The sequence below is a fragment of the Poecilia reticulata genome, chromosome 3 (genome assembly GCF_904066995.2).
Source record: "Poecilia reticulata chromosome 3, P_reticulata-male-v2, whole genome shotgun sequence".
NCBI classification, from domain to species: Eukaryota; Metazoa; Chordata; class Actinopteri; order Cyprinodontiformes; family Poeciliidae; genus Poecilia; species Poecilia reticulata.
This window is the reverse complement of record NC_088832.1, coordinates 9,178,699-9,203,140: the sequence shown is the minus strand read 5'-3', so window position 1 is coordinate 9,203,140 and position 24,442 is coordinate 9,178,699. Positions and strand designations below refer to the sequence as shown.

The 24,442-nt window shown below is 39.7% G+C and overlaps 1 protein-coding gene across 3 annotated transcripts in view; it reads left to right on the top strand.

Annotated features, from left to right (window-relative positions):
• The window catches only part of cd276 (CD276 molecule), a 90,575-nt gene that overhangs the window by 48,572 nt on the left and 17,561 nt on the right, over positions 1–24,442 (top strand). For all 3 annotated transcript variants that reach the window (XR_533281.2, XM_008404749.2, XM_081605014.1), the window contains exons 5-6: positions 15,062–15,199; positions 20,999–21,040. Coding sequence is in view for 2 of the 3 variants with exons in the window: in XM_008404749.2 (XP_008402971.1) it covers positions 15,062–15,199; positions 20,999–21,040 (180 nt within the window). In the remaining variant the exon portion in view is untranslated. The remainder of the gene's footprint in view (positions 1–15,061; positions 15,200–20,998; positions 21,041–24,442) is intronic.

Below are 24,442 nucleotides of genomic sequence, written 5' to 3'. Positions count from 1 at the left end.
TCTTATTTGTTTTATCGTGTCAAAAAAAAAGTCGAGCTTTAAAAAAAAAAGAAGAAAATTCAATATTCTTGGTTGCTTTTCATATCTCTTTTCTATTTGTTCTCATTTCTTCTTTTTCGTCTTTTCAAGGTTTATGTGGAAAAAAAGGCAGTGGAAGCAAACTGGTCTCGTCGGCTCTCGTTATTAGATAATACATACATGTGACTTAATCTGTGCATAAACTGATATGTTTGTCATCTCCCCCTTTTTTTTCTTTTGAGAAAGTTGCAACCCATGTGGGACATTGGTGGGAACATGTTGTCTTTGATTCCTTTCCCAGCCTGAGGCTGAGCGTTTTCTCAAGCTAAATAACTTAGCTACACACAAGTTGTAAGTCTGCGATTAGCTTTGTTCCACTAAGGGAGATTTACGGAGCCATTCTCAGTCTGTCCAAGGCATCATATTTTAAAAGTGCTTGAAGGAAACAAAGTATATTTAAGCAATAACCCACGAGCAGCTGAATTTGACAGTGAGTTTCGGAACAGCTTCCAGGCATTGTTAGGTTCATATGAAGGAACTGAAACACAACGACTTCAAGAGACTTTTTGCTTCTGTCAAATGAGTCCAATAAAAGCAATAATGTAAATGTTCCATAAATGTCCTATGGTAACTTAATCGCTTTGATAGATTGTGATATTGTCACTAAGAGGGAAAAGGACTAATAGTGAAAACGGGTTCTCTTTTTTTTTTACAAGACTGGAAGTAATAGTCAATTAGAAATATTTTACCAGATGTCTGAAACAGGAATGAAGCACCTCTTTAATGATTAAACTCACTAAATGTCATTTTCAACAACAGTGCCTTTAATCAGAGTCGGCTTTATTCATACGATTCAAGGGAATCGTATCAGATAGAAATCATTCAGGTAATCCTTACTGACCTAACTAAGAATAAAAGTTTAGTTTCATCTAACATTAAAAGGCATTAACAAAAAGGTTAGTTGTACAATAACTAAATATTTAGTATTTATTTACAGAAGTAATTGTATCAAAGACAATTTTTTATAAATGGCACCTAAAATATTGAATGTGGGAGTAGCTGACTAGCATTCACACCAGTCCTGTTCAGTCCGCTTTAATTGAACTGTAGTTCGTTTGTCTAGAAAGTCTGGTTTGTTTGGGGAGGTGTGAATGCATAATCAAACTCTAATATTTGAAAGAAGAGGGGTCTAAAATCCCAGGTCTCTGTTCATTTGATGTGAACTGTGGTGCTGTTTGAATAAATATGCGGATGCAAGCGGGCCGGAGATCGCTCCAAAAGCAGGAAGCAGACTGTAGCGCAGGGCATTCTGGGTAAATACAAGCAAAACAAATGTGCTAGTCTAGCGCTAGCGGGAGAAATGACTCATGGTATTTTACCAATGAAAAAATAGAAATCCTCCAACCGCTAAAATCTGATGCCACTCTTGTTGTTTCCTTCAGTGGCTCTTGGTGCAGCTCCACCAAAGGTGAGAAGCTGAACAGGTTTTTCAATTAGTTTGGGCCGTTTGACAGCATCAAAGCAAACTTCACCAGCTGAAAATGTAACAAATGTTGCAATTTTGGTCTTCAATCGAACACAGTCTATCGCACTGATAGAAAACAGTCTATCAGGTGTGATTAAGTTTTGAGAAGCTGATGCTCAGACAAGCTATAACTGTCGATGTCATGAATGTAAAACAGCTGCAAATGGAGAGCAGTTGGAAGAAAGTTTAAACCATTTCCAGTCTTTGGCATCACAGATGCTTGAAGTGCTGCCAAAGATTCATGGGAATGTATATATATATATATATATTTTTTTTTTTTCACCATAGAACATATTCCAGACTTCTGCTTCTCTCTCACTGGTTTTTACACTGAACCGGAAGACAGATCCTGCAGACAGGGCAACCGTAGGAAAGTAAGTGTGCTTAACAAGTGGGTTAACAACAGACATGCTACCGTGAGAGGCCTCTCTGCACTGCAGATATTTAAGCGCTAGCAGCAAGTTTCTGTCCAGGCAAGTGACTAAGATGGGCTCACTGTGTTACATGCATGTAACATAAGTCAGCAGTTGACACGATGCCCTGACAGAACCACGGTAATCTCTGGAGATTTCAACTACTCTTGAGTCCCCTCTGTCACTGCTGTAGTGTACGCTTTCCAACAGCGTGTCTGGAAATGATGTCTTTATTTTGGTTTTACTCAATAATTTATGCTGCAATGCAACAACACGTCTCCCTATAGGAATCATTGAGGTGTGTTTCGGTAAAGTACAACTCGTTTCTGTATTGTTTCGTCGTACCCCTGCTAGAGGACACGTATAGGGTTAACTGTGAGACTATTGGAGATGGATTCTATTATAGATAAATCCACTCTCACACCATGTAGTCGTCAGATACCTGGACAAACGTTTATCTGCGCTTCGGGAGGCAGTATCTCCTCAAAAGAGGAGCATATGGACATTACTCTGCAAATGTATTTAGCCACATCACATTTGTTTATGCATAAATAAATATGTATGTATGTTTGTTACATTAGAGTTCTGAATATATTTGACATATGTAAGCAATATATTAAGCACGTTATTTTGCATAATTTTTATTGCATATTGAGGACAGTAATAATAATTTTCAGCATGGCATTGGTATGAATTAAATTAAAACAATGTTTTTATAATCTGATTCTACTTTTCCAAAAGTTGAATCTTGTTAAGATTTGTGAAATAACTCATTTAAGCACAGCTCTTGATAAAATGAAAGTAATTTGAGTAATCAAAACCTGTATGGGGTCTGAACATCTTTGGCCCAAAGTGTAACTTAATCTTAATAATCCCTTATGAATGGGCTTAGCATTGCTGGATTTCAACTTCATCCTGATGGTTTTGGCTGGAATGATGGTCATTATAAACCGTGCTGCTTGTGGTGAGCCTAACTGGTTCAACTGGTTGACAGCTGTGGCAGATGATGCAGCAGTTTTTGTCAACTTTAGGTGGTGTTCACAACTCACAATGCAGCCGTAATTTGCAGTGAAACATCAAAGCATCAAAAGCTATTTTACGCATCGTGTTAAATAGAGGCTGGATTACATGTGGCCTGGGACTGATTGAATGTAAAGCATTGCCTGTCATTGCTTTACAATCAAAACCTTAACCATGCTTCATTTCAGACAGATTTTGACTGTGGACTAAAAATTATTAATCTAAATGTATCTGGCTGTGTTTTATTCCCGCCCGAGCAACACAATAAACAGCGTGCAAGTTTGGTTGTGCTCATAAGATGAACGGCTAACAAGTCTGATTTGACCTGCAACAGAGTCTGAACGTGGCCTAACTTGAGTGCTTTGAGGATATTCATCTGTCTCTCCTATATCCACCAAAGACTGCAGCTGAGGAAAATGAGAAATGCTGTTTTATAATGAGAGCCTTAGGCAGAGACATGTCTTTTTAAAAAATGTGTCATTATATATTCTCCCAGTAATACCGCAGTGAGGGAAGCATACTAAGAACTTGAGCTCTTTGAAGAGGATCATATGGTTCTTTAACCTTAAGCTTTGTTTGTGATACAGGGCTTAGATGACATCCCTGCTATTTTGTATTCTGAGATTTTATCATGTAAGCACTCCTCCTTTCAACTACGTCCCTGTTTGATCAGAAACGACCATCAGTCCTCAAATGCATCATTTCAAAGTTAGAAGCTGGTTTCAAACGTTTTCCATAAATTTAGGGAAATTTGGGACAGAAAAATGGTCTGACAGTTGTTATGTTGCTAGGTAATTACAGCTTCGTAGCATTATTAAGAAAACCCTTGGTTGAAAGTCCAACCTAACCTTGCATGGATGATTCAGTAAGTATTATTTCAAAGTTCAGATTCTGGATGATATTTCACACCCTTTTTACACGACTCTGATGCAACGTAGGGGTTGTTTCAGCAATAAGGAGCACATATAACGGCGTCTGCAGAGTAGAAAAGACCATTTTAATATGCACAATGGAGATGTGGCTCATTCACAATCTGAGTGACGTTTTAGTTGCTTAACTCTGAATAATTAAAAAAAAAAGGCAATTTACAATATTTTATTACTGGAAGTATATTCTTTATGGGTTGAGAGTGTTCTGTATATGGGCAAGGCAGGCTGGTGTTTATAGCACTATTCATACACGTTGTAATTCAAGGTTCTTAATCAATAAAAAAATAAGAGGAACAGCGGAAAATACATTTTCATTTAAGAAAAAAAAGAGCGTATTGAAAAACAAAGTAAAATTTACTTAGGCTTGGGGGCCGGGGGGGGGGTGAAATGCATCAAAAAAACTGATAAGATGACTTTTGTAGAAAAGCTGCAACAAATAAAAATTGTGTCCATCCAAGCTTAGAGTCAGATTTCTGCACATCTCAGGTTTCCGTGTCAAGAAAATAGAGGAAGGGAGAAAACAGACATAATGCAGCTGATTTCATCATTGCAATATTTACCAGTACTATCACCATCAGAGGACTTTCTGATATTGTGCAGCCCCAGATATGATCTGATTTCCTGGTGTTGGTCAGAACTGCAGCTCCTCCTGGGTGTGCTGTGGTGGCGCAGGGGTTAAACACTACCCATGTATGGAGGCCTTAGCCCTCGACGCAGCCGTCGTGGGTTCGATTCCTGGCTTGGAGACCTTTGCTGCATGTCTTTCCCCATCTCTCATTACCAACTTTCCTGTCAATTAACTATCAAATAAAGGCCACTAGAGCCAATAAAACCTAGAAAAAACGGCAGCTCCGCGATTGATTTTTCAACGACCAACACAATAATCTGACCCACTAGAATTAATATAATTAATTTTAGTGGGCTTTGGCAGAAAACACATTTCTCTAGCAACTTTTGCAAAAATAATGGTAGTACCCTTATTGAGTCTAATTAAGTGCTTGTTGGGACCAAAAACAATGATTTCTCTCTTCTTTTTTTTAAAGAGGGGCGTCTCAGTGTGCTGATGTGATCCTACTGAAAAACAATATTTTTTAAAATCTGTACAGCCAGAGTTTTCACACATTTTGAAACGTGCAAATTTAGATTAGCACAACAACCATCCATCCATCCATCCATCCATCCATCCATCCATCCATCCATCCATCCATCCATCCATCCATCCATCCATCCATCCATCCATCCATCCATCCATCCATCCATCCATCCATCCATCCATCCATCCATTTTCTTTACACCCTTGTCCCTTAGTGGGGTCGGGAGGGTTGCTGGTGCCTATCGCCAGCTAACATTCCGGGCGAGAGGAAGGGTACACCCTGGACAGGTCGCCAGTCTGTCACAGGGCACAACAACGAACCATCAGCACAAAACCACTATAGGATCATGCTTCATCATAATTAACCATCTCCTCTAAAGTGGATGTATGATGCCTTCTGTAAGAGGAACCAAATGGGTCTCGGGTATTGCTTCAATCTCTTCATACCTTTGTGTCTTTGACACTTCAGTGTCGGATCCTCTAATTGGCAGCGTCAACCAGCCAAATAGGCTGTTTTGGCTCAGAAAGCTGTCACTAATTGTCTCCTCCACGTCGCCCGCAGCACCCTTTACGGGCGTCTCTTATTTTCAAGCTAATGAACATTTTATACAACACTACATTGTAAAGACATTATTACACCAATGTTCGACCTGCCTCGCAAAGCTGGCTCGGCAACCCCAAAAAAAGAAGAAGAAAAAAAGATCAATAGTCCACTCTGCCTCCAACATCTTAATGCCACTCTCGGCGGAGAAGGATGTGCAAAAGTGATGGACTCTCTGTCAGTTACTTGACATCAGAAGAGTTTTTAATTGAGGCCCCAGCGGGGCAGAATGTGACGAGAGGGAGACTGGAAGACAGTTAGCTTGGCTGGTGTTTGATGAGGTGGGCAGGGTGTTTGTGAGAGTATAAAGTCATCCACAGACAGCTCCGTACAAAATTTATACAGAAGTGTATTTTCCAAACTGATGGTAACGGCGTATGTCACGTCGTATTTTTCTTGTTTCATTTGCTTGAGTGTGTTGAAAGGCGAAACATACTCTGCTGCAAGACTAATTGTATAATTACCTATACAACGGCAGATCATAAGTTATAATCGCTTATGATCTGCCGTTGCAGTTTACAACAAATGTAGAGGAGAGTTAGCTTGCCAAAAAAGCTTATCACACTGTGCAGCTGACACCGAGTGTGTGTGTGTGTGTATGTGTGCATGCATGCGTGTCATTTGCTGCTTTTTCTCACCCTTGGTGCACTTAAAAATGTGGAATTTCTTTTTTGGGTTAAATGCTTGAAAGTCTTTTTCATGTACCACAAATCAATATTTTTATTTTTTTATTTTTTATTTTTTTGCCACATCCTTCAACAGCTGACTTGTCCTATCATTTGGACGGGCCTGCCTGCTTTCTGCTGCTTGTGACACATTTTCAAATATTCTTTTCACTTCCTGACAGGTTTCCTCATGGCTTGTTTCTCTCAATTGAGCTGTCTGACTCCATTTCTTCACTTGGCCCTTTTTTTGCTTTTTCTTTCTTTTTTTTTAGCATGCAAATACGTGTTTGTTTTAGAAGGAAACCGAGCCTTGTGCTTATTGGGTAACACCCAGGGAGTTGATGCTCATGGTTGCACTTTTACGTGACATTTAAAATCCATTCTGTATCAAAACAAATGGTGTTTTCATATCCAGATCAGGGCCTGCATCTGAACCAGTGTGAGGTTTATTTTGGTTCTTCTGCCCACTTCCACCTCAGGCTAATGTTTACATACTCCACAGCAGAGCTATTACACATTTTCACAACCCTTTCCCTGTAATGCTCTCGCTGCCCTGCTAACACAACAGCCCTGCAGTTGTCTTGGAGCGTTATGTTCAGATAATTATCTAGTTCTTATTTTCTGTGTGCTTCACTTCAGCTGTTGAGAAAATTGACCTCAGCCATGAATCTGACATGTCTGTGTTACCTTCACATTATTTGTACCCGTCTCTCAGCTGCTGGCACAATTTCAATTAGACATATCGGTCATTCTTATAGTGTTTGTATTTACTTAAGTAATAAGAGATCTCCAGCGTAGGTCGAAAAATCTCTCGACAGAACAACTACCCATTCCAAATCTGACCTTTATGGAAAAGCAGCAACTGTTTTTTTTGTTGTTTTTTTTACCCTCCAGTGGTCTTAGCGCAATACTCACAAGCAGTATGGAAAATTTCAAGGTCGTACAGGGTTAGGTGGATTTGTCCCGTCGGACTGTCAATTTCCGGAACCATACACACACACACCAAAATGCTCATAAAAAGCGCACATGGGGTGAGGTGTGCACACTGTCATCAGTCACATGGAATAAACCGCACACTGACCCACACACATAGTGACCCACACACAAAGTGTGTGGGTCAGTGTGGGTCAATTAAAAGTTTTAAACAAGCAATGTAGGTTAAATAGCAAACATGTAGAAGAAAGGTGAAAGAAACGTGACATAATTTTTCTTTATCTCCATCAAATTTGTAGCAATTTCTATTGATTATTTGTATTGATTCAAAGCAATTATTGTTATTTTTAGACACCCTGGTGTACCTTTAGTACCATGTTACTGTCCAACAAAACTTCTTCAGTTTGTTTAAAGACACCAGTTACCTTCATTTGTATGTTTTTGAAATGTGGGAGGGATACACTCGACCTTAAACGGGCAAACTCCACACAACCTGAAAAGCTGTCAGGCGACACTTCACCACTTCTTAATTTCCCGCCGCCACATGCACACACTGCAGTCCTCTGATTCACGTCTGGGTGAACTTGCCAATCGGACCTCAAGTTCGTTCGATCTCCAGGTCTCCATTTAGGCATCTTTCAGTGCCGCGGCACCCTTGAATAGCAGAAAATATTCACCTGTTGATCAGCCAGATTAAAGCCTGTCTCTTTTTATTGCTGCGGCAACCTTCCTACATCAACTCATCATTCTGAATCTATAACCCTGCACTTAAAACGCGCCCTGCTTTTGGAGTGCGAGCCAGACTTCTTGCAGAGAAATATCAGCTAAATGAGCCTCAGAAACAGCCTCCAAGTTTAGAGTCATACCGAAAATTACTTTCTTGACTGAGACACATTCCAGCATCCAGGCAGTCAGCCTCTATGCTAAGTGCCACACGGAAACTCGGTTCCACTTTTGTTTTCATCTGCTGGGGTCACTCGGTCATTCACCCCCTTATCCTGTCCCTTCAACCTTCATGGAATCACTAACTCATCCTTCTTACTCCCTCGTGTACCCTCCATCACTTGCCCCACCACCAGCAGATGGCTTTTATAGTTCTCCCGCTGAGAAAAAAGAGGGCTGTTAGGAACTTTATTCCTATAAATGCAGAGCCATTACTCTGTTTTAATGTGCAAGTCGGCACATCACACAGTCTTGTTTGCCTCAAGCCCAAAGCTTCAAGGGAAGGGCAATAATGTCAAACAAATTGTGTAAGTAAATGGGCGGTGGGTTGTCCTAGAGATGAGCACATTACCTCTCCGCATGCCAATAAGACACCTAGGTAGCATTTCTCTGAAAAGCTATTTACGGAAATGCAAAAAAAAAAAAAAAAAAAAACAAAAGAGTGAAGGCTCGAAGCAAAGATGCTGACAGGACGGAAACCTGTCGTCATCAATCTTAGTTTGCTGAGTTTTCCCCTGTACAAGTCACTTCCTTGTCCTCTCCGCGCAAGGAGAGGTATTCCAGCCATTACGCGAACAGCTGGTGTGCGTGGCCACAAGGTTTCCACACTACGCCTGAGCGGGGAGGATTCCAGGGTTTTGATGGACACTTCTGAGGTTCATAATACAAGTTCATGACTAAAATTGAAGCTGTTCAATGTCTGTTGACACTAAGGGTATTTTTCTACACCTTCTAAATGTTTGTGACCGTATTTCATGCTCCTGTTACACTGAAATGGCCATGTGACTGATGACAATTTACAGCACTGGTCTTCCAGGAAGCATGAACCCTTTAATAGGGTAATGGCCTTGTTCAGCTTCTGGGCTAGCCCCTGGTATAGCTTGCTTTTCTGTGATCAGTTTGTCTCCATTTTGGATCCGTCTTTTCTTTTCCTCAACTTTAACACAGAGAAAGGGTAAGATCAGGTTGTTCGTCCTGGCAGTGAGAAAAAAACCTAATTGACTCCTCTTTCCTCCTTCCTCATCTTTTCAGCTTGTCTGCAATGAGCCCTGAGGCCTTTCTCAGCCTGAAGCCATCCTTCTGTCAAGGGACATTATTCTCCTTTGGTCCCAGTTTAAGAGGCGAGGTTTCTTGTAGGCAGGTAAAACTGGGGTGCCAGAGAGAAAACAGCTTTGATCTCTTCCGTCTTCACATCGCCAAACCAAGATGACAGGCAAGGGAGTCTTAGAAACACTTTATTCCACCAAAGGTGCTGCAGAGAAAACACTCAGGCTTGTAAAAATGCCTGCATTCCTTGGCTCCTACATTCACTGAAGCCCAAACAATACCGAAGTTGGTCCCTTCTCTGTACCCTGTAGTGTCTTCCAGAGACTAGGGAAGCTTCATATTGGGCTTTGAGGCTCCATATGGAAGTGGCGTTTTATCATTCTCATGCTCGGACCCTCGGTAAATATCTTTTTTTTACCATCTCAGTCTTTTGTGGGCTCCTATAGAACACAAAAATTACCTCTGCCTTGTATAAGACATAATCGTCAAGGACATGCTCCAGGTGGTTAATGCTGCACATAAAAGAGGCTCCAAATATTGACTTGTAATAATAACCCATTAAATCTTTTTGTTATTTTTAAAATAAAATTGACACTGCTCGATAAAAAAGCATCAGGGGATGGACACGACGCATCATATTTTATGTCGGGTGGAGCAAAAATAAATAAATAATAACACAGCCACACCATTACGTATTTTTGGAAACTGATGCATCCTCTCTGTTTCACGGACACATTTCTTGTAAAACTAAAGTGCACTGTAAAACTTCACAGCCTTTGAAATCCAAGAAACCTGAATTGCCTCGATGAGCATTAAACGCCCTGTGGTCTGTTTTTGTTTCCCAAGGAAAGCTGAACTTCATCTCTAGATCCTCCATTTTGTATCTCTTCCTTTTAGTCACGCTAATGTAAGAATCTAAGCAGAATATTGTGATGGGCATAATAACGTTTTGGACTTGTAAGTCAATGTAACATATCTAGGCCTGACACAATAAGTTGTCCCAGAAGTTATTGTGACAAATGACAAGTGTTGTTTTGAGACAAATTTTCAAGTAATATAATGGGAATGGCATTAATGGTAATATTATAAAAACACATTCTCATAGATCAATAAACTATAAATTCTAATAAACATTTAGCACTTTGATCTGTAAGACATTTTAAATATCCAAAATAAATTAACAAAACAGAGACAACAATTCAAATGAACTACAAAGTGTCTGTGAACAAATTTGTCCTTCAAAAAAAAAAAAGAAAAAAAACTAGTTGAGACCAAAGCAAAAAAAAAAAAACGGAAGACTTTTTATCATCCAGTTTTGGTAGAAAAATAGAGAAAAGGGAAAAATCATAAATCATGCAAATGGAAATTGTTGAGTTAATTTTCTTTTCTCATGTGATTAAGTGATGTATTGCTTGTTGCAGGCCTAAACACGTCACCGTCCTATGAAAAGCTTTAGGGAAAACTAAATCTCTGAATGGAAAGCTGTGGTTCAACAGAGGTAACAATAGTACGAATAACTGGTAGTACTGGACTGAGATCCAAATGGCTCACTGGCATAGATGTGGAGCGGTACGTTCAGGCATCAACACATCAACTTAGAGGACTCAGTGCTCACTCGGTGTTTAATATATCGCACGCACTAATAAATACAACGATGAAGGGTTAATCAGTGTTACTCGCTTCACCTGTCAGTCATAATGTTATGCCTGATTGGTGTGTAATGTAATTAATATCAGTGCAGCTCCTACTGGTTTAACATTTTGTCAAATTTGTGTGTTTTTTACACACACAGTGAGAACTTGCACACAGCCACATACAGTTGACGTGTCATGTTAGCCAAACCCTTCAGGAGTGCGCTGCTGCACAAGCTCACCGTTTCCTTATTATCAATCCAACAGCTACACTAAGCAGTTACTGCTCAGTGTTTTCCTTTCTCTTTAATTTGCAGTTTCTTTTCCAGGCGGTGCTATGGCCTTTTGGAGCTTCTTCTCTCCTCTCTCACTGACAGAGTAATTTTCCCTCAATCAAACAAATATCTGTTGCAGTTGTTGTACTTGTTAGATGGTTTAACAACAAATCAGAGCAGAGGAATATGCTACACCTGATCTTTCTGCCCGCTTGTCTTGAACCGTAGCTAATATTGACTGTATTTTATTTGATCAGTCCTGTCTGCGTTGTTAGCGAACGTAAAAACAGGAGACACTTTTTTGGGACTGTTTTATTTATGCTGGATATGCAGTAGATCCCTGGTACCTGCAGAGGTTCAGAACCACATCTGTCTCTGAAGAGCTAAAATTTGTGGATACCTGAAGCCTCCTCAAAAAATGCTTGTAACTACCTAAAGCAGTACAAACAGCAAATATACCTTAATATGGATTTATATTTACAGTGGAAACAGTCTTAGCGCTCCCAGATAAGTTAACATCTATAGTCTTCATTACCTCCATTTTTAGATTCAGGCAATCAGCACCAAAGAAAATGGATGGTGCTCTTAGATTGGCTTGAAACACCAGCCAATGGCGTGTCAAGTAGCATTTTCTCTTGAATATTTCTGAAAATATCCACAAGTAGTCACAGTTTTCATGAATAATGAAAAAAAACCAATATGTGAGTCCACAGTTGGTGGATATTGTGAGTTTTGGTTATACTTTTTGTTGTCCATCACATAAGGACCCTTTGGAACGATTTGCCCATTGGCATGTTACCCATCTGGACTAAAACTAACCACACATCCTGTCACTGAAAACAAGTTCTTTGACAGATTACATAATGCCTCAATTAACATAAAAAAACTACAGACAAGTGTAGAAATGTGTCAATTGCCACATTATGCCCATTCATCACCGTGTCGTTTGAGTCTTCTTATTAGGTGCCTCCGAACGATGCTGTACGTACCAATGAATGAAAACTGTGAAGTTATTTCTGTTTGGAGCAGCTACTTAAGTCTGAAGTCTCTGGATAATGTCACGTTAGAGCCCAAAGGACTCCATTCTTCTACTGGCATAGAGGGAATAGGAAAAAGAGGGGGGGGAAAAGGATAGGTAAACAGAGCCATTAGAGACAAATCTATTTCTGAAGAAAACAAAATCACATCATCAAACAAGAGAGAAAGAAAAATATGACCCTGCAGCCCTTCCGGCCTAGGCATTGCAATGATAGCGGACTATGGCATTTGTCTTTATCAGTCTGCCTTGAGGGAGGGAGAGGCTGGTGGGAAGGTGTGAGAGAGAAGAACAGAGAATGAGAGAGAGTGTGAAAACAAAAAGCTCTGCACCTTCTTTACTCATCACAAAGTCGCAGACACATCCGTTACATTTTCGACTTGGAGTGACACGAACGGTATGGGTACAACTATTGCTCTTTCATACATGTTTTGTGGCTTCGCTGCTTGTGGGGCTTTCAGATGGTCATTCTTTAAATATGGCATAGTGAAGCACTCACTGGACAGAGAGCCACAGCCTCATCAGTCATGGCTCGCCTCGGGAGTCTTGCACAGTTTCATCAAAATGACAGGATTGACTTTCCAGATTTTCTCTTTTCTCTCTGACATTTGGTTGTTTATCCTGCTTCGCAAGACCAGCACCACGAAACACTTCATTGGATCATGTATGCACCTTAAAAGAGCTCTCTCAGCTAACACAGGCCAGAAAGACTCTTATTTACATTATATATATATATATATATATATATATATAATCCTATTTACGAAGTATTTTCCTCGGTAAATAGGCCACAGATAGGTTGCACTAGGTCTAAAGTAAGTCCAGAATTGTTTTTAAAAAGCCCATAAATATTTTTTAAAATCTTTATCAGACTAAGAAATATTTTAGTCTGACATAGTCTTAGACAATTTTGCCTCCTTTTGGTGCCCAAATTGCTAAAAGTTGTTTGTTTTACTTTTTTAATTTACATGGACTTAAGTGTGAACGCGACCTTTGTGCTTACTTTTTCTTTTAGAGTTAATTTCTATCATTTTCTCTTTTTACGTTGAAGTACATCTGCCACTGGATACATTGGGAACATTGTGTCCCATTTTTTTTTAATTGAAGAAAGATCAGACACTCCAAATTAATCTTTTCTCCTCCTCTCTTCTCTGTTGTCTTAAAAAGCTTTCATCAAATGATCAGTGCTTCTTTGTCACATTTTTGTGGTATCAAACAAGAATAACAGAACTTTTAATGGAATATTAATGACTACAATTTTTTTTATATATACCCCTTTATCACCAGCAAACAAGCAACAATAAACTGGATACAAATGATAAACAATGAAATACATTTTCACAGTGACTATCCTGTTCTTATGGTGTAACAATATGACTATGTTCTCCCACTATAAAGCTAACAGTTGCAGTTTTGCAAGTATTTATGAAACCCACCACAGTGGCACAAGTTGAAAATTTGATCCAATGTTGGCATTTGAGGGAAAGTTAAAAGGAATTAATACGGTGAATTTCATAGCCTTCCACTCAATAGGTTCCGAGAAAAGTCAGGGGCAATCCACCGACTCCCCAAAGTCATTAGGATTCATTGCAGGGAATCAGAAATGTCAGGGCAGTCCATCTAATAGTTTCTGAAAAGAAGACCAAAGGGCTGAACAAATGATATTGCCATCCCCCAAAAGGTATTTGCATCTTTCCTTGTATTTCGTATCCTGTGCATTTACATCATAACGAAATGCACTGTGGAGATTTTTTATTATTATCATTATTATTATTTTTGTGCATGTTGCAATGCAGTCTGCCCCAAATCAGAGCTGATTCCAAGGTCTGGCAAATGCCTCATCATTATGTCTCTCCAATGTCATTCATTTTTTAGATTTTTTTCCCCCCTTCTACCTGGAGCAGAGTAACTCAGAGAGACTGTATGCATCACATCCCGACCCACAGCTATTTAGTGGCTCTGCTGTTTTCTGCCTTTCTTCTCCCTCTGTTCGGTTTGAATACCCCTGGGAAATTTGGCTGTGTCTGAAATCTTTTTAGTCTTGCTGACCGGGTTTTATTTCCCCTCACCAGTTCGCAGTTTGCCAGGGCGCTCCAACTAACTTGGACAGCTAATTGTCTGCAGAAGGGATGTTAGCATAACTCCGTATTGCTGAGTGTTATCTTAATGTTGTATGGTTGAAAACACACGTGTGTGAAGATGTTTTTCTTTTTTCTTTTTTTTGGGTAATTTGAGGTGCCTCCTTGAAATAATCTACTACGCATAAAAGAGCTAGACAACATTTTAGTCAACCTATTTGGAGGGGTGGGGAAAGAGAATGCAATTACAAGCACCTTTTGCTTTTCCACAAAATGCCCAGGTTGTGCTTTCCACAACTGCCATGGGGATATTAAGAAACGGGAGGATATTAAAGCAGCAACATCAGAACTTACATCTGACATCTGAGCAATGTGTAGCAGAAGGCAGGGGGTATGATAGTGCCAGCATCATCTGAAAGCTCTGCCAGTGCTTTCTGAGTGAAAGGACAACACAGCCTTGTGCGACTGGTGAGCTACCTGCCATCTGGACACAGTTGCATGACTCAGAAGTCTTAATTAGAAACTCTTTCCCTGTTCGCATTAAACAAAGGTACCCGCGCCTTTGTAGTTTTTGTCGTTTCTTGCTTCTCAGGCGTTCTCTAAAGCGAATGCGACATGGATATGGAAGCATTCGCCAAAAGCCACGATTCATATCCTAAAGTTGTGCCCTGCAAGTTTCTCGCAGGATGGATTATTTATACATTTCTCACAATTTCCGCTTTGAAAAAGTGCCAAGTAGCAGACTAATAGTGATGGATGTTGTGATAGTTGCACTCTTATTTTAGCTCTGCAAGACTGAATAGAAAGGTTGTAATCTCTCTGCCTGTTTCCCCCCCTCTGCCCTCTTCGCTTCAGGTCAGAACATTGCTTTCCCTCCGGTGGCTCTGTGGGTTACTGTGGGCCTGGCCGTGTGTCTGCTGGGCCTGCTCATCGCTCTGGCTGCTGTCTGCCGAAGGAAGATCAAGGAAAGCTGTGAGGAGGCCAGGAGAGAAGGTAGGAGGGAAAAAAAGCAGGTGCAGGTTTAAGCCCTCTGTATTTTTTTTCTATTTACTGTTGATGATACAGTTGAGATTTGGTATTGAAGTCATTATCTGGGGGGCTGCATTGCTTATCACGAGCCAGAAAAGGGGAATCAAGTCGCAGACTTAGGCTACGTTCACACAGCAGGAAAATGCAACACAAATCAAATGTTTTTCATAGCAGGCTAAACCATTCCCACCATTTCATCGCTCCCCCCTAAAAAAAAAATCAGAATTGTGGTTCTAAGTCGGGAATGTATCTGATAGTTTTCAAAACGTCTACAGTTTGAAAACTGAAGCCGGAGATACTTTTATGACGTTGACCTGAGACGTGTTTCAATCTTGTATAAGCGGCTAGTTGCGGTAAACTTAGACGTAAGCAATGTAGACGTAGGAAAGAAGTCTGCGTCGGTGAAGCGCATCGCACATCATTCGAAAAACTCCTGGTCTAAAACTACGGATCCAAACAGACTTCTCATCAGAAGCTGCACTCAGTTTTCCACAAAACACCATTGCCTTTAGTTGTGCTTTCTCTTTATTAGCTTCCTTCGTCTCGTCGTGATCTTGTGACGACACTGTTGGTTGTCTTGCTGAGTAATTTTAAAATCTATCCATAGATGGCGCCATCCATTAATACTTCACCTGCTGTGTGAACCTTGGATTAAAGTCGTACTCAAGTTGGAACAGTTGCAATAAGTCAAATTTCAACTTAAATTATTAGAGTTGATTATTAGATTAATGTTGAAAATGTTTCATAAAAAAAATCTATTCCATTTAATTGAGTGAAAGTGTCCCAGTATGTGAGCTGTAGACAGCAACCCAGCCAGGACACAGAAATCCCCTTTCAACTCTTCTAGAGCCATTGATTAAGTTGAACATTCTGGGGCGGAAACGATTAATCGGTTTAATTGTGATGACTCTATTACTGAAATAATTGTCAACTAATTTAGGAATCAATTACTTGTTAACTAAAGTATACAGACTCAAAAAAGTCAATTTGCTGAGATAACAATATATTCAAAATAGTACAAAAATATATACGGTTTGCATTTAAAAACATTTGTCTGTAAATACATTCTGCCTAAAAGTCCTCAAGTCACATAGTTTAAAAAATTTGAACCAGGTGAAGATAAAACTAAGTCGCTGCAAATGCATATTTTGCTACACATGATCAATCGTTCACTAAAGTGATGCTATTTTATTGCATTAAGCTTTCTTTGGGACTTTCTTTTTTTAATAAAAAAAAAGTGTATTGTTTATTTACATCTTTTAAAGTATTTCTAATATTGTAAAAAATTGGCTTAAATAATAAAATCAGCAGAAAGTGATTTTTAATCCAATTAACAGATGAATCCATAGATTAATCAATAACTAAAAAAAAGGATCATGTGTTGCATCCACACAACATTCGTTCAAGTCCTCCAGTAATGTGTCAACAGTGCTTACATGGGTTGTGGCGTCGGGTGAGGGGAGGCACAAGAGGAGCACAAAAGACGGAGCTGTGAGCAGTGATGAGATGTTAGCCGCTCAAGGAACTTTGAGAATCCAGGGGGAGTTTTGCTTAATGCATCTAGCAGGATTTCGAATGGCGGGACACGTATCTGTGACAGGGAGGAACATCATTACCCGGGTCCAGTAATTAGCATCGCAGAATAGCCGAGTGTCCCCGCAAGTGCAGAAGGAAAAAAGTTTTGAAATGAGATAGATACCGCAAAGCCACCAGCTCTGCTGTAATGAGTTCTGCTCAGAGTGGAGGAGACATTTAAATAAAGGTCAGCCAGAGTCTGCACCAGGGCCCAGAGGTTTAAAAATAAATATGGAAGTGACACAGACTCAGAGGAAAGAGTAAATAGCTGCACGGAACATATGAAATCAAATGAAATGGAAAGAGAGAAATATAATGCGGTTCCTCCCACTGGCGAGGGCCTCCGAGGGTTGTGGGGCCCCCCTTCTCTTCAGCCGGCTGGATGAGGTGCTGATTCCCTCGCCTGCAGCCTGGACACTGAAGGCGGGATTCATTATGTGGTCATCCACTGTCTGCCTTATTGAAATGTTAAATCTTTTAGTTTTTTTTTTTTGTCCCCTGCCGGCAGCGCTTCTGGAGTCTTAAGGGTTTTTCCAGTCACAGACCTGAGCGCTGTCTTTACAATCGCGCCGACTATTATAATCCTGTCGGGAGGGATCGCTTATTAATATGGAAGGGAAGAATGGGCCTCAAAAACACACATCTAGCGCTGCGGCGGGACGCAGCAAAACACAAACTAATTGTGGTTGTCTCATCTTTTAATGGTGTTCTCTGGCCTAACCAGATTGAAGTTGACTCTCTCTTCACTGTGACTGGATGGGGAGGGCTGGAAAGGTCAGTAAACGTAGAGAAGTGGGTAAGTCATTTTTCTTCCCTGTCATAATCAATGCGGCGCACCAGAATGGGGATCATAACAGAGCAGAGCAGCTTGTGGTATTGTAGTTTTTTTCCCCGAGTCAGTGTCGGTGTGCGTCTGAGCGCCAGCATGGCTCTGTTCTCTTAGATATTCTATTACCTCCTTGGACATCTTTATATAATGACTGTGTAAAGGAGGCTGCGCATGCCTCCGCTGGCCCTCACCGAAGTCAGTCATCCATCACTCTTAAGCCCTTTTTACATTCAGACAAGCATGTGATTTAATCAAACCTTCTCTTGGGATTATGCAGAATCGACATGGGACAGATTTTCCCCCCCGTGTGAGAAAAACAGCTCATATCGGAGGCTGTGTTCCCCCCCCCCCCGCTCCCTGCACCCCGCTGTAGGCTTTTAACAATGGGGCACACATGTTTCACAGAGGTTAACCTTTTGGTAAATAAGCTTTGCTTCGTGCCAAATGCTATCATTGATCAGCTGTGTGTGCATGCGACTCAAATGGAATAACTAATATTGGTCGTTTGTGTCGTTTCCGACCAAAACACTGGCTAAAAAAAAGCTTTTTAGGAAAGCAACACATGATTATGTCTTTGTTTACGAAGAGCTGGTTTTGAAAAGTATATAATTATTCAGTCATGCTGCTCAATTGCAGGACTCATAAGGCTTTGTGTCCTAATGTGCATACATATACGTTTATGTGTCTGTGGTGCAGGAAATAATTAACGAACCTCAAATCGGTACACAAGGCCTTATGACAGCATTCAGACTCATTGAACTTTTTCATCGTTTGAACTTTTTCCATTTTCTTTCCACTTTCGTTATTGTGTTACACTTATTTACAAATGACAATCTGAAATTCATATCTAGGCCTGTCGCTGTAAGCAATAAATTAATAATCGCGTGATAAATTAACACTAGCTCAATAATTTCCATTTGCATGACTTATTGTTTGTTCTTTTCTGTCTCTTTCTACTAAAAACTGATAAAAGTCTTCAGTCTGGTGTTTTGGTGTAAACCAGCCCTTTTCATATATTCATAAATTCATTGTATTTGTTGTTTCTCTGTTGTTTTGTTTGTTTATTTTGGCCATTTAAAATAACTTCCAGTCCCAGTGTAAAATGTTCATTAGAATTTAAGGTTTAATGAAATTTGAGAATATATTCTTGCACTATTATACCATTACCATTATATTACTTGGAAATGATGTCAAAACAACAATATTATCGTTTATCGCAATGACTTCTGGGACAATTTATCGTCTAATACAGTTTGTTATCGTCTGTACTTTATAAAACCATATGTTACTGCAATTACAGCTCAGAGTCATTGTGGGTATCTCTCTTCCAGCTTTCCCATGTGTATAAAGAGACATTTCTGCCTAATTTCCTCTGCAACGTAGTTCAAACTCAGTGAGATTTGAAGGAGAGCATCTGTGAACAACGATTTTCAAGTCTTGTCCCAAACGATCAGTTTGATTCAGGTCTGGATTTTGAAGAGGCCGTTCGATTACATGGATATGCTTAAACTACAGGTCAGCAACCTTCACCTTTAAGAGTCATTTCTGCCTTGTCCTACCAAATACATTATGTTCAGGACCACAAATTCACAGCACGAGTTGGTCTACTTACCATAGAAAAATATATTGTCCTATGACTTAATCAAGAAAGAGCATTTTCATTTCTATTTTTAGACATTAGAATTTATTTTTTCTAATATCTAAAATTGTGACTTAAAACAATGTTAAATGACCTCTAGTTTAGACCCCTGATGTCGTGTGTTTCTGTCTGTGTGTTTAGAAATGCATTATTCTACTGGATCTTGAATCTCAAACCTTTTCAACATCTAACAAGCTTTATTTCACGATTACATTGTATTTAGTCCATTCCATATTCCTCATCAACTCTGAGCTGCTCCCGTGTCTCTAATGAAGAAGAGGAGCCCCATAGCATGATGAGACCACCACCATGTTTAACTGTTGCGACGACGTGCACAGGGTGAGGCGCGGTGTCTTTCCTGCCATATTTAATGTCTTCAAGGGTTGAACTTGAAGTTTGTGAAGAATTCTAGAAGGCGCCGATTTAGAAAGCAACATTTATTAACTCGTGCCGCCTAACATCAATATTTAATCAAATAAAAATCACACGCAGAACGAAGGACGACACAAAACATTAACATTCTTCTGGCTTCGGCTAGAAGAATGCAGCCTTCCTCTAACTCTCCGTTTGTTTATGCATTTCGTCCATCTTCCCCACTCAAGCAGTAGCTGCCCTCTTTCTCACCGCCACATGTTGTAAATGCAGTCAGCTGGGGTTTGAAGCTGTTTCACTCTGTGTACGACGGAGGCAGCTCTCAGTCACTTCTCTCTGGCTGCCCTCATATTCACCCTGACCTTAAGGTGCCTTTAAATGAGCGTCACTCTCCTGTCAAAGCGTCTTCCCCTGAGGTGCTTCTGCCACTGCCACACTGCTAAGATGGTTGGCGGAGCGGAAAAGGCTTCATGCATCTGCGGTAATTTTACGCTGCAATACCGAGTTTGTGAAGCAGTGTGTGCACATGGCGGTTTTGCATTTATTTCTTCTCCACAAAATACTTTTGCTTCCTTTTTGCATTAAAGTTGCAAACATAATATCGGCGTCATTGTTAGTGAGAACTGCACAGCTGCACGTTAGAATCCATAGACCTGCAATATTAACGTTGAGAGGTAACGATTTCATACGGAGCACACAGTGGAAGGCGCTTTAAATATATACATGCGCAGGCTGTTCGAACCTCGAAATGCAACACTTTGTGCTGCCGATTTTATAACAAGATTTCTTTTATTAATTTCCCAAGGGGACACCGGTATCGGCAGTCGGAGTTCAAGGAATTGCGCTAAAATGCGTCAGTGTTAAAACACATAAATTTAGTTGCTCTGGCAGTTAGTTTTGCTCTGTAAAGAGTTTATTCTGAAGCTACAGAGGATGCAGATCCATGTCTTGAACACATGCAGGTGGATATTTTTAGCCCGTATCCACATGCATGTCCTGTGACAGCCATCACTACTTGGGTTACCCCCCTTACTGTGTTGACAGTGGGTTTTCTGAAAGCCTGCAGCTAAAGTCTAATGTGATTAGAGTCTTTGTGAAAGTGCTGGATAGGAGGTTAAAGGCTGGACGTGACTCAGCGTGTGTGTGTGTGTGTGCGCGTGTGTGTGTGTGTGATGTGATGAGGAAGCATTGTGTGGCGGCATCATCGTCATATAGCTCTTTTTATCACAGCTTGTCCTTCGAGCTGTGAAGGATCCGCTCGGTGTTGACTTGCAATGAAATGACGCCATGGTGCACCCGGCTTTGTGCTGTGGCTCCTGCTGATAATGGAACCTCTGTCTCCCCACAGCCGAGGAGGCCAAGGAGCTGGAAGAAGAGGAATCGAAGACAGGTCAGTCCATGCCTATCTGGTCAAGTCTTGTTTTCTCACGCAGCGTTGCAACTGAAGGGCACCTGATAAATGTTCTACGACTTTCGTCCACTTATTCTTACATTTACGCAACCCAGACTTTGCGTGGTGTAAGATGGGGCAAAGAGAAACAAACAAAAACATTTAAGATTCATATTTATTGTTGGCCACTTTGCTTGACTTTTTTCCATCATAAGAACCAATGAAACACTTGTCTTCTGTTTCTGGTCCACACTGAGTTCCTTTAAATCAAGACTAAAACTCACCTTTTTTAACCATAATTAATGGAACAATGACCAACATATATGATTTATATTGATGTTTTTGATCAGATTGGTGACTGTATGATGTTTTTGTCACTTCTTGTTTGTGTTTTTATGATGTAAAGCACTTTGAACTGCCTTGTTGTTTAAATGTATTTTACAAACACACTTGATTGATTGATTATCCAGATTATATGGTTGATTTGGTAAAAAAAAAAAAAAATGATTCAGTGGATAAAAATACAACAAGGTAAGTGATTCAATCTACTGTTTCCAGCCCTGTCATATGGAAAGGCTGAGCTGATCTCTGCTTGGAAAAGCAAATTAATAGACGCAGAAAAACATCCCATGTTATATGTGAAATCATGTGAGTAGAGAAGGAAAAAAAAACTGACTGTTGACTCTTTCAATTTGTAAATGTGAATTCTGTTTAACATTTCCAAGAAACTAGTTAATGAACAACAAAGAGTCAGAGAGAATAAAACGCTGCCTTTTCTGTATAGTTAATGGTAATAACTTAAACTCTAATAGACGTTAGATCCAGTTCACAAATCAGTTTCTCTGATGGCAGTATTTTGTCATTCTGGCTGCAGCGTTAGAGACATGTTTTAGCTGTTTTTGTCTTTTTTATGACTGAACATACAATAATGGCTCCTGCATAGCTTCTGACTGCTGCTCTACTTTAATACTCAGCATATGGTTGGAGGAGAACCTTTATGGACAGTTCAATAATTTGTTGCTTGGTTAAATAAATTAACAGCTTTATGAAATAAATAATTAGAAATTAAATATTACTTTGGCAAAGTTAGGTAAAATAGTGACAATAACATTTCATCATCTAGTGTAAGATAAGAAAGCTAGTGCTAATTGTCCTGCTGAGGTCTTAAGTATTGTAGATACATGTTGGGTCTGGTGATGTGCGGAGGTCACCATGGAAACAGGGACACACAAAACTATTCAGACTCATGCTTGTTTAAGTACTTAGTTTGCAAAAAATCTGATAATCACAGCACAAATGCAACCAAATAAATTACAAATAGTTTATTTTATATTTGAAAATGCTACACAAACACTTAATTAACCCTCAGCTGACTACTAGTTCGATTAGGTAGATTTACCTTGCAAATAAAAAGACCTGTGACCATTTAAATACAATAAAATACTTACAAAACGATTCCAAAAAGATGTAGATTAAACACTAAAATGCCTAAACATTAAGCCTGGACCTGCATCTTTTGACAACTGTCATATAATGCAGTGAATAAATGAAGACAAGTAATTCCAGCACCAAAGAATAAATGAGAAAATGCAACACATATGAATATGTGTTGTTGGAAAATATATATATATATTTCAACAATGTGATTCAAGGAGACAGGCTGCAGAAAAAGGTAATCAGTTTTACCCACCATTGATTCTCAGTTCAAACAGAATCCATCTGTCTTTTTGGATGAATCTGTCGATGGAAAAGCCAAATCAGACAGGGTAAAGCCAAACCACTGACCAGAAAGCCCAACCAGGGGCTGAGGAGCTCAACCAGGGATTTATCTGCAAATTAGCCAGTGGCTAGAAGGCTTGCGTGTTTTAACACTGACTGTGTGCTACCCCTGACCACATAAACATGGCTGGAAGAATAACCCATAATCGTGTTGCCTTAAGATAGCTGCCTTTGTTCTAGAGGTTTTTTTATTTTTTGAAGCTAAGTGAATAAAAAACAACAAAAAAAACATTTCCACTTGCATACAACTTACTTGACCCAGAGTTTTCCTCCAGCAGTAGCATCTCCTGAGAAAAACAGAGGCTGAGAACCGAGTTCATCCTTTCCAAAAAAAAAAAACGACTAACAAAATCCCAAGTCCATAAACTTTTTAACAACACACATCTACTAAAAGGATGGCTGTCTTTAAAGTAAAATTAAAGTTCATGACATAAACTTCGTTCTCATGATATCGTTTGCACCTCTTAATGTCTGTCCCTCCAAAAATCGCCACTTCACCAGTTAGGACTGATTGGACCAACAACCCACTGACTGATAATGAAAGTATGATTGACTGACCAAACCATTATCACGTTATGTAGTTTGGAAGTTATTTTAGATCAAGACTGAATATTTTCAGCTTGAATTGGGCAGAAAACCCAATTCAAGCTCATTTCATATCGTTATTAGAGTCACATTGTTACTTTCTTTGAGTTTTTTGAAAGTCCTACTAATTTGCCACTGATCAATATCAACACAAATATTTCCACAACACTTAAGATCTATTTGCCCAGTGTGGTTAATTGGGACAATTTCTACACAGGTTGTTCCACATTATTGGATTTTTCTTTAAATTCAATTATATGAAAAGGGTTAGCAGAGCTGTAGCTTTAAAGACACAGATTTTACAGAAATGCAGCAGCTTATTCAAATGAAAATAAAAAGGCAAATCAAGATTATCTTTTTGTTTTGTTGCTTTTTTCGTCTTCATCTGGTTGTGATTTTGTGTTAGCCTCCAAAAGTTTTGGCAGATGATTATTTGGTTTTATTTTGCTTGAGAAGAGCTTTAATATGTCCAATGTGACACATAAAATATTCAGGGAGACAACTTCCAGCCTGTAAAATATTTTCCCAGTTCTTTCATTAGAGCTGTGCAAAGCAACAGTCCAGTAAAATGTTTATATTTGGGATTAGTGGAGAATTTTGATGTCAACGTTGTCACAAAAAAACAAATCTTAACCAGCTGTCTGGTTTCACTGAAAGGAGAAACGTGTACCGTATTTCACTAAAGGCAACGCAATAATCCCGTCTTCTTTCACCTTGTTTGACTCTTCATCCCAGAATCTGACTCCCTTTTTCTTTTTTCTCCCTTGTGGCGTTTTGCCTCTGCCAGCAGTTTACCTTGTAGCCAAAGGAAGAAGAGCATCTAATTTAAACTCTCATCATGAAAACAGAATCCTCCTTTCAAATCTCTGATTTGCTGAGTATTTACATTTGGCCTCTTAGGAGCGCTGCTGAACCGAGACAGAAAACTGCTTTGTGTGCTTCTTTTTGCATGATTAGGGTGATTGTGATATTTTGCTTGGCAGAAATATGACCTTATGAGTCCTGAATTAATTTTTCCATTAGCACTCAGGGCGAGCC